The sequence below is a fragment of the Somniosus microcephalus genome, chromosome 5 (assembly GCF_052327205.1).
Source record: "Somniosus microcephalus isolate GS21.2 chromosome 5, FLI_Smic_1.0, whole genome shotgun sequence".
In the NCBI taxonomy this organism is placed as follows: Eukaryota; Metazoa; Chordata; class Chondrichthyes; order Squaliformes; family Somniosidae; genus Somniosus; species Somniosus microcephalus.
The window spans coordinates 199687246-199702608 of record NC_140991.1 but is presented as its reverse complement, the minus strand read 5'-3'; the positions used below and the strand labels follow the sequence as shown (position 1 = coordinate 199702608).

General features: G+C 46.2%; 1 protein-coding gene across 11 annotated transcripts in view; it reads left to right on the top strand.

Annotated features, from left to right (window-relative positions):
* Nucleotides 1–15363, top strand: part of LOC147117517 (sodium bicarbonate cotransporter 3-like) — a 288206-nt gene that overhangs the window by 93263 nt on the left and 179580 nt on the right. For all 11 annotated transcript variants that reach the window (XM_085988558.1, XM_085988561.1, XM_085988562.1 and 8 more), the window contains 2 exons: nucleotides 1447–1528; nucleotides 14964–15113. In XM_085988558.1, coding sequence (XP_085844684.1) covers nucleotides 1447–1528; nucleotides 14964–15113 — 232 coding nt within the window. Of the gene's footprint in view, nucleotides 1–1446; nucleotides 1529–14963; nucleotides 15114–15363 lie in introns of those variants that run through there.

Here is a 15363-nt window from a genome sequence, read left to right as displayed (position 1 = left end):
TCCTACAGTGTAGCCACTGTTAGGGTGCCTGTAGACCACTCCCATCACTGACTTCTTTCCCTTTATTATTTCTTATCTCCACCCAAACTGATTCTACATCTTGATCTTTTGAGCCAATATCATTTCTCACTACTGCATTGATTTCATCCTTTATTAACAGAGCTACCCCACCTCCTTTTCCTTTCTGCCTATCCTTCCGAAATGTCAAACCTTGCAACCACGTCTCTGTAATGGCTATCAGATCATACCCATTTACTTCCACTTGTGCCGACAACTCCCCTATCTTGTTACAAATGCTGCATGCATTCAAATAAAGAGCTTTTAATTTTGTCTTTTTTACCATTTTTTCCTACTTTGACCCCACTTTCTGATGCACTCTTATGTTTATACGCTCTGTCTCTTCCTGTCACGCTCTGGTTATCATTACCCCGCACTATTGCCTTCTCCTTTCGCTTTGACTTTTTAAATTTCTGCTCACCTAAACCCTCCCTCCCTCCCCCCCCCCCCACCCCACCCCCCACTATTTAGTTTACAGCCCTAGTTATTCAATTCGCCAGGACATTAGTCCCAGCAGGGTTCAAATGAAGCCCATCCCAAGGCTGAGATAGATAGATTTTTGGACTCGAGGAATTAAGGGATATGGGGATAGGGCAGGAAAGTAGAGTTGAGGTTGAAGATCAGCCATGATCTTATTGAATGGTGGAACAGGCTCGAGGGGCTGTATGGCCTCCACCTGCTCCTATTTCTTACGTTCTTATGAAGACCAATTGTCTCAGCTCCAGGACATTGCTGCAGGAGTTCCTCAGGGCAGTATCCTGATTTTGGATTTATCCACTAGTGCTAAGAACAACTCTCTTCAAATGTCCAGACCCACCAAATTGAAACAAAATAAACGAATGAAGAAATAGGAGTGCAACTAGGACAGTTCACTGGACTTCAAGGGTTGGCTTGTGAGCTGCAGTATGAACACCCCTGCCGTAAAGGCATATATAGTAATTGTCTTATACTTAGCAAAGTAATATTGTCATATATGTCTCCAGTCATCAAACAATGTACAGGAAACTTTGTGCTATCCGGCACCAACAGGACCGAGCTGTTGCCGTCCCATCAAAACTGCCGGACAAACCAGCGCTAATGTTGAAACATACGGAGATTTTGAGCTCCGTATCTGGCAACAAACCCTGTTGCTCAGCTTCTAAACAGTTGGCCGTACCTTGCTAAGCTACAGAGACGTTTGCAACAGCTTCAGCGAGACCTTGCAGAGCCTGACTGGTGGGAAAAAAAGCAACGAAAAGAAAAAAAACCTAACGAAACAGCTCCTGATTTTTGCCGGTGGCTCGAGCATTCAGGACAGTTAACCTCCGGATAAACCAAAGTTTCCTGTACTCTTTGAAATGATTGCAGATTTGTAGTAACAGTCTAACAGTGTTGCAACTTTTTTTTTAGCGACACGATGAAGAAGCTATCGTGGATTTGGGCAAAACGAGTACAATTGTCAATACAAACTTCGAGAAAGAAGAACTAGAAAGTAAGTTTGCATAAAATGTTATCTTTCAAAACTCAGTCTCTTGAGGTTTTGAAGTTTACATTATAGTTGCAATTTCAAGATGACGATTTGATTTATAATTTGATTTTTTTAATGCATGGAAACCTGTAACAGTACAAAACTGCTTGGAGTGATTTTGGAGCGGACTCCATCGGTGATAACTCGGTGCCCAATACCATTTAGTGTAACTCACTGTTCTTATAAAATCTCTGACTGACTGAGTGTTCTGAATCCAAGTTGCCTCCCATAAACTAGTTTTTCCAAGTAGTCGTTCAGTGCATTTCTCTAAACCATTTTAAAGACTTTCCTACAATAAATGTTAAACATACTGGTCTGTAGTTTTCAGGTATGCTGCTTGACCCCTTTTTTAAGTATTGGAATTCTATTGGCCAATTTTCAATTCTTGGGAGTCTCTCCTGCATTAACAATCATACAAAACAAAGTCAGTTAATGAACTCATTTTAGTCCTGCCTCTTAAGACTCATTAATATAGTTCTCTGGGTCAGACACTTTGGTTAATAGGTTGTCAAGTATTTTATAATCACAGCCTTCATTAATTGCCTATTGTCACATTCTCCCTCTGCCTTTCTTAAAAATCTGATATCTGATTTGGACAATTTCCCCCCATCTTGAGTAGAGACAGAAGTGAAGTAACTTTAATAATTGTGCTGCTTTCATCCACTAATTCCAGTTGTCATTTCAAATGATCTCTGCAATCTTGCATTCAGTATATCTGTTGCCTTTTCACTCTTTTTTTAATCTACGTTTTTCTGTTTTAAAATTAACTCAATCCTCCTGCCAATAGTATTTCTTGTATGATTTTTAAATCCTTTTATCTCCAGTCTTACTCTGTATATCCCAAATTAACCTGTTGTCCTTTTTATTTTAACTTGGCCAGAAATAATTTTGGTTGTAATCAAAAAGCATAGGTTATCGTTTTGAGAGGGCTTCCACTACTGCTATTAATGCTGGGTTTTCCCTGACTACCGAACATTTTCTTTCTGTTCAGTGAGGGAATGTAAGAGAACCTGCAAAGCCAGGATTTTTGAGCTTGTTAAGTGCAAGATTCCTGCTAAATGAGAGTTGGTAGGCTTGTTGTTCTATTTATGCTACCTGCACTTGGGTACTTTGCAGATGACAAAATTTGGAAATGTAGTAAACAGTGAGGAGGATAGTGGCAGACTTCAGGAGGACAGACAGGTTGGTGAAATGGGCAGACAAATGCAGATGAGATTTAATGCAGGGAAGTGTGAAGTAATACATTTTGGAAGGAAAAATGATGAGAGGCAATATAAACTCAGGTACAGTTTTAAAGGGGGTGCAGGAACATCCCCTTTCACATACACAAATCTTTGAAGGTGGCAGGACAAGTTGAGAAGGCTGTTAAAAAAGCATATGGGCTCCTTGGCTTTATAAATAGGGACATAGAGCACAAAAGCAAGAAAGTTATAGTATAAATCTTTATAAATCACTGGTTAGACCTCAGCTAGAGCATTGTCCAATTCTGGGCACCACACTTCAGAAAGGACAGCAAGGCCTTGGAGAGGGTGCAGAGGAGATTTACTAGCATGGCACCAGAGGTGAGGGGTTTCAGTTATCTGAAGAAACTAAAGGATTTGGGATTGTTCTCCTTGGAGCAGCAGAGGTTAAGGGGAGATTTAATACAGGTGTTCAAAATTATGAAGGGTTTTGAGTACATACTGTTTCTATTGCAGGAGGATCGGTAACCAGAGGACACAAATTTGAAATCATGGGCAAAAACCCAAGGGGAAGATGAGAATTTTTTCCCAGCAAATTGATAGGGTGGTGGAAGCAGTTTCAATAGTAACATTCAAAAGGGGATCAGATCTCTACTTAAAAAGGGAAATTCTGCTGGGCTATGGGGAAAGAACAGGGGAGTGGTACTAATGGGATAGCTCTTTGAGAGATAGCACTGGTCTGATGGGCTGAATGGCTTCCTTCTGTGCTGTATGGTTCTAAGTTCTTGTTTGGAGTTCATGTGGATGAATTCACTCTAAAGAAAACCCAGCATTATAATGCAACTGTTTGCTACTTGATATACATAAATGCATCACTAATGTAAGATGCTGATAGCTGTGTAGATGGTCTCACTCAATGTTCCCCCTAATGTTTTTTGGGTGCGCGCCCATTCACATGCGTGAAACTTAACATTGAAAAAGCCGGTCCCGGGTTGTGTGGGACCGGCAGAGAGCTGCGCAGCTTATAGGGAACGTTGGCCTCTTTTTATAAAAAAAAAAAAAAAAAACTTTGAATTTTTCCTCTTCTGGGGAACATGGCACATACAGTTTAATATGCTGGAGTTGATCTCCATGTAAACTATGCAGTTCAAAAGTTGCAGTAGTACCAGAGTAGCACTTTGTAAATTACTAATGCTCTTAATAAATCTAAGACTGGGTTACCATGTAATATGTCACTGAGAGAAAGAAACCTGCTCACATTCTAGTCCCTTTCCTTATGATGGGAAGTAGTACTGTTCTGTGTGTCTGGAGCAAAAAAATGTTGGATTGAGTTATATTTCAGGACACATCAGCTCTTGGCTGGAGATTGTTGGTGCACAATCTAATTAGTTTTATTTATGTAAAATGGGGGCCGGAATCTTTATCTGAGAGTCAGGGCAGGTGTGTGCGGGCCGCATAGCGGGTCGCCAACCCGAAGTTTTTAACCGTGTGTTCTGCACTGCACGTTTAACTCAATTGAAAGTCATGAGGCTTTCCCAGCCCAATTAAACGGAGTGGGTCTGATGATGTCACCGATGACTTGTTTTCAGCTCGGATATTTAAAGGAGCCTTGCACACATTGCAGTTGAAGGTTGTTGGAGGAGGAATAAATGTGGTTGGGAGAGGTGGCTATTGGTCTATATTGCAGAGATTTGTGTGGGTGCAAGCAAAGAGGGAGTCACAGCGACAGAAGACTGTGCCCAGGTTCTCCGATGCCTCCCTGGAAGTCCTGGTCCAGGGAGTCCGAGCACACGGAGGCCCTATTCCCTATCGGCGGCAGGAAAAGAGCAGCCAGAGAAACCAAGAGGGCATGGTTGGAGATCGCCCAAGAAGTGAGCAGCAGGCGTGTTGTCAGCCACTCCTGGATTCAATGCTGGAAGAGATTTAATGATCTCATGAGGTCAGGAAAGTTGAGTGCAATGCCACATTCAACTACATCCTGATGTGTGTGTCACCCCAACCCCATCACTCTGTCTTCCCAAGCCTACTCCTGCAGGTCACTCCTCACACCAACCTACCTTGCATGTGCACCCATCCCTCACTGTCTCTGCACCTACTCACATCCCCATCTGACTAACCACCACTGACACCTGCCATCATCCTAATGCAATCCTACAAAGTAATGCCACAGAAGGAGGCCACTTGGCAATGTCACGCCACTCCCTCATAGTCGACTTCTACACATGTAGCCCATCCATTCCTTACACTCATTCCATCACTCTTGCTCAAAGTTCTCCTCTTTCCCTCCTTACAGGAGAGCGCAAGAAAGAGAGACAACTGGCGGTGGCCCGCCGATTTATACAAATTTGACGCCTGCAGAGGAGGAGGCTCTCGAATTAAGTGGAGTAACAGAGCTGCTGGCAATGGGAGACTGAGAGGGGGACCTCCCAGCAACCTGGTGACAGGATTCAATATCCCACATAGCATACAACAGTCACTCATGGTGACTGCTATCAGCAGCCAGAGAAATATCACCATGTCCACAATGGTAACATTACACATTCTTGTCATGAGGTCTAATTCATGTCTTTACTCTCCCACAGGTCCCTCAAGTGCCCCCTCCCTGCCACTGTCCTGCCAGAGGAGGAAGATGACTCTTCAGAGGAAGCGCCATTCTCTGAGGGTGCACTGTCACCCGACTCATGCGCACCCAGCACCAGCGCAGATATGCGCATGTCGGTGGGTCAGTGAGATATAGATTAATTTTGTCACCTGGTGTGTCTCAGATCACAAGTGAGCAAGAGCAGATGGTGGAGAGTCTCGCTGGAGGGCGCAGGACACTCCAAGCTCTGCTCAGCTGGATGCAGATGCTGAACCTCTGGCCGTTGACAGAGGTTGACCTGTGAGGCGCAGCAACAAGGCTCTGGCAGCTTTTTCAGCCACGATGTGCGCAATTGTACAGAGAATGGAGGAGTCCATCTCCAACATGAGCAGCACCATATCGCTAACGATGGTGACTCTGTGCTGTTCCATGGAAAGGATGGCCAGCTGCATGGCGCAGCTAATGCACCAGTTGAATGAGAATGTGCTTGCTGTGAACAACAGATTGCAGACTCTCATTGACCTCCTCTCTAGGAGGGATTCCAACATAGACTTGGGCATTCATCGCCCCACTGATGTGCAGCAAGGTGCTCTCCAGCTTCTGGCTAGCAGGGAAGTGTGGGTGGCCCATGAGAGGGATGGTGATGAGAGGGGACATGGAAATGGGGGGCTCTGTTCAAAGCGCTCCCACTTCTCCCCTGTTGTCTCCCCCTCAGTCAGAGACCCATATGCTGCATCGGATCCTGATGGCTGAGTCTGCCCCTACACAGTTGCAGAAGGAGCCATCTTTGGTGGGGCCCTCATGCTCTAAAACCTGGAGGACTTCGAAGCAGTCACAACAGGGAAGTGAGCAGCCTCCCTCTGCTGAAGCCACAGGGGCTGCACCTTGTAGAAGCACTTGGAAAAGAAAAGGAAAACAAAAAAGACACAATCGTAGATACGCAATGGTATGCACATGGGTGTTTGACAAAATGTTAGTGTTAAGCTTCAGTTCTATTTATGACACACACAACTTTATTTCTTTGCACTACTTTCCCGTCTTGTCCATTTTTGCCTGCTACCTCTGATAACAAGTGTGAGGAGCTCATGAACTTCTTTGTCTCTAAGATTGAGACCATCTGTTCAGCTGTCTCTGCCACCTCCCTTCCTTCCCCTAGCCCATTGGGCCAAACTTCCTGTAAGGTTCCCCCCTGCCCTAGCCCTGAACTTGCATCTTTCTCCAGTTTCTCTCCGATCTCCCTTCATGACCTCTCTGCGCTCATCTTGTCTGAGACCCACCTCCTGCTCCCTCGACCCTATTCCCATCAAACTGCTGACCACCCAACTTCCTTTTCTGGCTCCCATGTTAGCTGATATTGTTAATGGTTCTCTCTCCTCGGGTACTGTCCCCCTCTCCCTCAACTATGCCGTCATCACCCCTCTCCTTTAAAAAACACACCTTGATCCCTCTGTCCTTGCAAACTACCGCCCCATCTCCAACCTCCTTTTCCTCTCCCAAGTCCTTGAACGTGTTGTCGCCTCTCAAATCCATGTCCATCTTTCCCGCAATTTCATGTTTGAATCCCTCCAATCAGGTTTCTGCCCTTGCCACAGTACCAAAACGGCTCTCATCAAAGTCACAAATGACATCCTTTGTGACTGTGACAAAGGTAAACTATCCCTCCTCGTCCTTCTTGACTTGTCTGCAACCTTTGACATGGTTGACCACTCCATCCTTCTCCAACGCCTCTCCACCATCGTCCAGCTGGGTGGGACTGCACCCGCCTGGTTCTATTATCTATCTAATCGTAACCAGAGAATCACCTGCAATGGCTTCTCTTCCTGCTCCCGCATCGTTACCTCTGGTGTCCCCCAAGGATCTATCCTTGGCCCCCTCCTATTTCTCATCTACATGTTGCCCCTTGGTGACATCATCCGAAAACACAGTGTCAGTTTCCACGTGCGCTGACGACACCCAGCTCTACCTCACTACTTCTTCTCTCGACCCCTCCACGGTGTCTAAATTGTCAGACTGCTTGTCCAACATCCAGTTCTGGATGAGCAAAAATTTCCTCCAATTAAATATTGGGAAGACCGAAGCCATTGTTTTCGGTCCCCGCCACAAACTCTGTTCCCTAGCCACTGACTCCATCCCTCTCCCCACCATCTGTCTGAGGCTGAACCACTCTGTTCGCAACCTTGGTGTCATATTTGACCCTGAAATGAGCTTCCGACCACATATCCACTGCATAACAATGACCGCCTACTTCCACCTCCGTAACATCGCCCGTCACCGCCCTTGCCCCAGCTCATCTGCTGCTGAAACCCTCATCCATGCCTTTGTTACTTCTAGACTTGACTATTCCAATGCACTCCTGGCTGGCCTCCCACATTCCACCCTAGGTAAACTTGAGGTCATCCAAAACTCGGCTGCCCATGTCCTAACCCACACCAAGTCCCATTCGCCCATCACCCCTGTGTTTGCTGACCTACATTGGCTCCCGGTTAAGCAACGCCTCGATTTCAAAATTCTCATCCTTGTTTTCAAATCCCTCCATGGCCTTGCCCCTTTCCTATCTCTAATCTCCTTCAGCCCCACAACCCCCGGGGATATCTGCGCTCCTGATTCTGCCCTCTTGAGCATCCCTGATTATAATTGCTCAACTTTTGGTGGTCATGCCTTCTGTTGCCTAAGCCCGAAGCTCTGGAATTCCCTCCCTAAACCCCTCTGCCTCTTTACCTCTCTTTCCTCCTTTAAGACGCCCCTTAAAACCTACTTGTTTGACCAAGCTTTTGGTCACCTGCCCTAATTTATCCTTATGTGGCTCGGTGTCAACTTTGTTGCCTTAAAATACTCCTGTGCAGCGCCTTGGGACGTTTTACTACGTTAAAGGCACTATATAAATACTTCTTGTTGTTGAAGTGGCCTTGTTACTTGGAGTGAATGGTGAGACATTACTTAACCTCGAGCAATGGGTGTTTGGTTGACTGGAATGGTTTGGTCATTTTATGACTGCTTTGTGGTATTGGTGGTGGGGGGGAGGGTAAGTTAGTACAGCATCTGGGAGCCAGATGGGTGCACTGGTACAACTTAAGTAAAATGGGCTATTATGAGGACAGCAATGTTGTTGCTGCTGGTGCCATCTCAACCTCCTCCTCCTCTTCCACCTCCTCCAAAGAGGTTCTGCGCCTTGTTCCTCCTGCAGTTCTAATCCTTGCTGCTGCGCTATGTTGTGCAGCGCGCAGCATACAACGATGATTTTGGAGACCTGGCTGGTGCATACTGAAGGGCTCCTCCAGATTTGCCAAGGCATCTGAAGTGCATCTTTAGCATGCCGATTGCTTGCTCTGACACATTTGGTGGACATAGGGCTTTCATTTATAGCGCTCCTTGGCATCATTGCTTGGCCTCAAGGCTGTCATCAGCCACGTCTTCAGTGCACAGCCCTTGTCTCTAAGCAGCCAGCTAGTAAATCTGTTTGGAGGTATGAAGAGCTGCGGGAGGGTGTACTGGCGCAGGACGAAAGAGTCATGACGGCTCCCAGGGAATCTGGCGCACACATGCATGATCCGTTTTATGGTTGCAGATGGAGTGGAAGCCCTTTCGATTCACAAACAATCCTGGGTGATGTGGGGGTATCTTGATGGCCACGTGTGCAGTCAATGATGCCCTGCACCCGTGGGAAGCCAGCCAGAGCCGCAAAGCCGAGCGCCCGCTCAATAACCCTGGCTTCATCAGTGGTACAGTTTATGTAAGTGGCTGACTTGTGAAACATGGTATTGGTCACTTGGATGGTGCATTTGTGGGTGGCTGACTGCAAGATCCTGCAAACATCTGCTGCAGATCCCTGGAGGGGGGTGGTGACTTTGACAGCTACTGATGAGGCGTGCCCACCAGGTACTTTGGGCAGCAGGTCATCTTCCAGCAGGCTACAAATGTCTGCGATAACCTGGCGCGATAGCCTGAGCCTCCTGAAGCACTGGTGCTCAGTCATGTCCAGGAAGCTCATCCTCTGCCTGTATACCCTCTCTTGGGGATATCACCTCTGGTGGGGTGCACTCCTGTGCTGAATTCCCCCCCCCCCCCCCCCCACTTCTCTTGTGGAGCATCAGGTTCGTGAGGAGAAGGCTGCAGGTGTTGGTGCTGGGGCTCATCTGAGGTCCAAGGTGAGACAGCATAAGTGGCACCCATGCTGATCTGATGGATGCCAGGTCAGAGGCATAATCCTCCAATGTAGTGAGAGTGACTTGCAATGTGGTGAGAGTGGCTTCTGAGGTTGCAGACCTGCAAAATCTCCACACAAAATGGTGTAAGCAAGAGCCTTTCCCTTAGGCAAGGAAGCAGGTGTAAGCTGTCACGTAATGGAGTAGCACAATGGCCACTGGGCTTCACCTTGCCTTCATGGGCGAGCTTCTCGAGGTCCGTGAATCCTGTGTGCAACCAGTTAAAGGTGAAACCTCACGTTAAAACACTGTTAAGGGTCTCGACGAGCAGTTAACTATCTCAATGAGATCGCCTGCCTCTCCCGAGCGGGTCCGTGGCGCGCTTCAAAACTAACCCCAGTTAAACGTGGAAGACGGCGGGTTCCCGATGCACTGTCAATTTCAGCACTTTTAACTGCCGACCCACACTCAAACCTGCACGCTCTGCAATGTGAAAATTCCGGCCTGGGTTCTCTTTGAATGCTGTAAGATATTCCTCATAGTACTGTAAAACATTCTTCACAGGGTATATTTGACACACTTGTTTTCGTGGGTTTGCAATTCTGCCAGTTTCAGCAATGTAAATGTAGGAAACAAGAACTTGGATATTACCCTCCATTGACCTGAATTACTGGCCAAAGCACCTTTACAGCAGCACACACACTACTTTGAGCAGGGAGCTCGCAGTTCCTTTTCTTTGAAAATTGTGAAAACGAAAAGAGACATGAAGACAATCAGTTTAGGATTAGTATACCACAAAGCTATTCTTTTCAGGATTAATCACTTCCTTTGCAAATGAAGCTGCTATTATGCACCCAAGTTCACTGGTTCATCTTTATGTAAAATACACCACAAACACACCCAACTTCTATATTTAAAAAAAAAAAAAATAATATTTATTCCTGCAATTGTGTAAGTATTTTTGGTGAGGTATAATGAACTTTGTGGTAGGTGCGTGGTTATCTTTAACTGACTTTGGATGTTTGTAAATATACTGGGGGAAAAATTCGTCCCCTTAGCATTGCCTGTTAGCGCCAGTAGATGGTGCAAATGCGATGTTGAGAGCTATAACGACCGCTCCTGTCGAATCCAGCGCCGCACGCCAAATCGGGGCCCCCCCCCCCCCAACATAGCCTGCCCGAAACAGCAATCGTCGGGGACTTCAACGCCAGGGAGATCGTGACGTCAGTGAGTGAGTGAGCAACGCTCACTGCCCGATCTGCCAAATTGCTTCTTGCCACTTACCTCACTGCCTGGAGTTAACAATGACAGGGAGAGCTGGTGTGCAGCACTAAGAATCCGGCTCCAGGGATGTTATTTAAAGGGATCAGCCCCAATCACTCGCACCTGTCAGGTTAGTGAAGTTTCATTGTCTTTGTGTTAGTGTCAGCTGTGGCTCAGTGGGTCGCAGACTCGCCTCTGAGTCAGAAGCTTGTGGGTTCAAGTCCCACTCTAGGGACTTGAGCACATAAAGCTAGGCTGACACTCTAGTGCAGTGCTGCACTGTCAGAGGTGCTGTCTTTCAGATGAGGCCCCGTTTACGCTCGGGTGGATGTAAAAAATCCCATGCCACTATTTCGAAGAAGAGCAGGGGAGTTCTCCCCAGTGTCCTGGCCAATATTTATCCCTCAATCAACATAACAAAAACAGATTATCTGGTCATTATCACATTGCTGTTTATGGAAGCTTGCTGTGCACAAATTGGCTGTCATGTATCTCACATTACAACAGTGACTACACTCCAAAAGTACTTTTGGTTGTAAAGTGCTTTGAGACATCCGGTGGTCGTGAAAGGTGCTATATAAATGCAAGTCTTTCTTTCTAGTTCCTGATAATGCAACAGTTTTATTAAGTGTTTTGAAGGTTCTTTGGTATCAGGAGTGTTATGGCAAGTAGAAAAGTGGAACATTTATTCTTGAAAGATTCAACCTACAACACTTGCTAAAAATCATGGGGGCTGTACTGGCAATCCACCTCGCCCTCCAGGATCTACGGCGGAGGGAATGGAGGCAACGAAGAAGACTGGAACATGTGCGCAGAGGGCGGCGGAAGAAGACACGGCACAGGAGGGAGTGAGAGGAGGCAGCCGGTCAATCGGGCTTCCAGACGGGCGGCCTGTGACCAGCTCATCAGACTCCGATTTGAATGAATGCTCACCACATCCCCATCAAACCATCCCTGTGTCATGCCATATCACAGCGTCCTCCTTGGCGCAAAGGAGAGAGACCACAAAATATTCCAAACTCTCTCTAAATTTATGCATCAACATCTCACACACATCACATGCATTCTAATAACGAATGACCCTTGTGCCTGCCATCATTGAATAGCTATCATTGTGTGCAAAGTTAGAGATGTGGTTGAGTGTTGGTAGGTGAGTGCTGGGGGTGTGGTGCATTGAGCAGTGTGAAGCTTGTGGTACAGATGGGTGGTATGTAGCATTTGTTGAAGCCTTCACTCACAAGCTCACACAGATGGGCAGGGTTAGTTATTCCTGCAGTGGGTGAGAGTCCTGGGGACCACAGTGCTGTCTGTGATGTGGTGTACCACCTCCCTCCACATAGTATGGCAGACTTGTGGCGAGGGCCTCCTACCAGTTGGTGGGTACAGGACCGGCCGCCATCTCTCCACCGCTAAAACCAATGCCTCCAAAGCTTCATGGGAAAACCTGCGGGGGGGTCTCCCTGGGGCGGCATACTGCCATCAGGATTTGTAAATAAGTGCTCCTTCTCCTTGTCCTCCTTATGGTTGTTGAGGCAGCTGCCTCAACAAAATGCTGTGAATGAGGTGCTGCAGCATCAGAGAACCTCCCCTTTAAGCAGTGAAAAAGCCTGTGGCAATCATTACTTGCGTTTAGATTACACCCAGCCTCTCAGTGTAGCACCAATGAGCTTTGGGTTTTTAGACTAGATTTATGGCTCCAAAAATTTTTATTAGGAGTGAGGATGAATTTTGCATGCAGTCTAGACTATTTTCACCTAGCGCTAATTCACCACTTTGTCTAAACGCTGCCCATTCCTTGGCTATAACAAATTTCTAGCCCCAAACAATTTTAAAACACATTGCCATACCATACAAATTTAGTTTTCCTTGAAATCTGATATGCAAGTTATGTAAGTAGTGTCTTAACCCAAATTCTTTTAGTTTCTGAAACAGTAGTCAAATGTTTTCCAAATTATATAAAGATATTTTGTGGTAGAAATTATACAGCACAAACCTGTCGGTGTAAACTGGGCACAGGGAGCGATCGCTGCAGCGGAATTGGTAATTTCAAGGGCTGATCCAAATTGGGTCTCATTTTAAATTAGACCAGTTAGCTCGCCAGCGAAGCTGACGTCAATTTCGGGCCGCGGGGAAAGCCAACTGTCAAGCTTCTTGAGTGTTGTTGGAGCTGCACTCATCCAGGCAAATGGAGAGTATTCCATCACACTCCTTACTTGTGCCTTGTAGATTGTGGAAAGGCTTTGGGGAGTCAGGAGGTGAGACACTCGCCGCAGAATACCTAGTCTCTGACCTGCTCTTGTTGCCACAGTATTTATGTGGCTGGTCCAGTTAAGTTTCTGGTCAATGGTGACTCCCCAGCATGTTGATGGTGGGGGATTCGGCGATGGTAATGCCGTTGAATGTCAAGGGGAGGTGGTTAGATTCTCGCTTGTTGGGGATGGTCATTACCTGGCACTTCTGTGGTGCGAATGTTACCTGCCACTTATCAGCCCAAGCCTGAACGTCATCCAGGTCTTGTTGCATGCGGGCATGGACTGCTTTTTTGGCCCAGAAATTCGGGTTGGGGGCTTCCCGCGGGTGCAAGCCCCCGATCTGCACTTACCTTGCGCGCTGGCCATTGAGCTGTGGGCCCCTGTGGAATTCCGATCCGGGGCCTGGTCCAGCTGCCGGCGCGCAGTGCTTGCGTATCCCAGGGGTGCAGTTAGTTCGATGCGTCCCCTGGGGTCACGTGGGCCCTGGGGAGCCAATCGGAGCAGGGAATGCTCCATTCATAAGATTGACAGGAAGAGCTGTCAAGACTTATAAATACTACGGCCCCAAAACAGCCATAAATCTTCAAATAAATTTTTAAAAATCACTTTTTAAATAAACTATAAATTACATGAAATAACTATTTTAAACAATTTAAATTTTTGCGAAAAATAATTTTATTTTCTAATGGGGCTAAAAATAAACTTACCTTTCTTTAAAGTATTTAAAAATAATAAACCTGTGGGGAAAAATGTTTTAATTTTAATTAATTCACCACTTGCCTTGTAAAAAGCAGGCCTTATGCCTGCTTTTTGCATGTCTAACTTCTGGAGAGTTATCCTCCCGGGAAAACCTAAAAAAAAAAAACCTGAAGTTCGATGCGCACGCGCAGCCTCTCCCACGCACGCGTTTGACCTCTGAACCCCTGCTTTCAGGGGAACGGAAGTGCCGGTTTCCCGCGCATGCGCAGTGCATGCAGCAAACTGGCACTTCCATTGGGCTTACTGGTGAGTACCCCGTGCGCACTCACCCGTGGAGACCCGAATTTATGGGCCATTATCTGAGGAGTTGTGAATGGCGCTGAAGACTGTGCAGTCATGAGCGAACATCCCCATTTCTGACCTTATGTTGGAGGGAAGGTCATTGATGAAGCAGCTGAAGATGGTTGGGCCTAGGACACTACCCTGAGGAACTCCTGCAGCGATGTCCTGGGGCTGTGATTGACCTCCAACCACCACAACCATCTTCCTTTGTGCTAGGTATGACTCCAGCCAGTGGAGCGTTTTCCCCCTGATTCTCATTGACTTCACCTTTACTCGGGACTTCCACCTTTACCAGAGATCCCTCTTCTTAGCACCACCCCCACAAATTTCTGACCCTGCAGTCAAACTGATTGGGTCGAGCTACATTTCTGCTCTGCTGGTGGTGTATTACGGGACTTTCAGTGCCCAATTATCTTTTTCCTTTTGGTGTATCTTGCTGTGCACAATCCGCTTTGAAAATGGTATGGAATAAAAAAACAAATACATAAGTAAAGGAGTACATGTATAATATAAAGGCTACTTATTTACACTTCACAAAATAATAAGAGACAGTTGTGAAATACAATTACCAAAGTGCAAGTAAGTCACTAAAGAAATGGCTTTGATATTGTGGTCTACATGGCATAAGCACCCCAATTATAAAGCGATGAATGCAATAATCACCATAAGCTACACCATGGGAGACTGATGAGTAGTTTATAAAATTGCCCTGATTTTACACTGCCATGAGCACCATCCGTTCGGGGAAATTTTAATTACAGATGTTTGTGCATATTGGAGTAGTCTTAAAAGTACAAGTGCTTCCGCAACACACTGATTGTGGGGGGGGAAAATTACAGTTTTGTGCTCTCGCTCAATAAATTCCTATTTTTCAAAATCCGTGTTGGCTTCTGTGGGTTACATCAGACATTTTGTGATGGTATATTTTTTACTTTCCAGGTCATAGGGCTGTATACATTGGGGTTCATGTTCCACTTGGTAGACAAAGCCGAAGGCATCACCGGCATCGCGGACATAAGCATCATCATAGGAAAAAGGGAAAAGATAAGGAGTCGGATAAAGATGATGGACGAGAGTCTCCCTCGTATGGTAAGAATTGATAAAAGGTCCCATAATGCTGTGGTCAATGGAGAATAAAATGTGTATACCAGTGGTGGTACTAATACTTTTCAAAGATTCAAACTTCAGTTTAAATATTTATGAATCACATAAGAATGTGTGGAACAAGTATGTTGATTGAGCCATCAGTGTGGGACTGGAACACTTCCTTATCCTCCTGTTTTGCACTGGTCTTGAGTTATCTTTAATCTTTCGTCTCTTCCTTTTCGCCCTTTCTCCC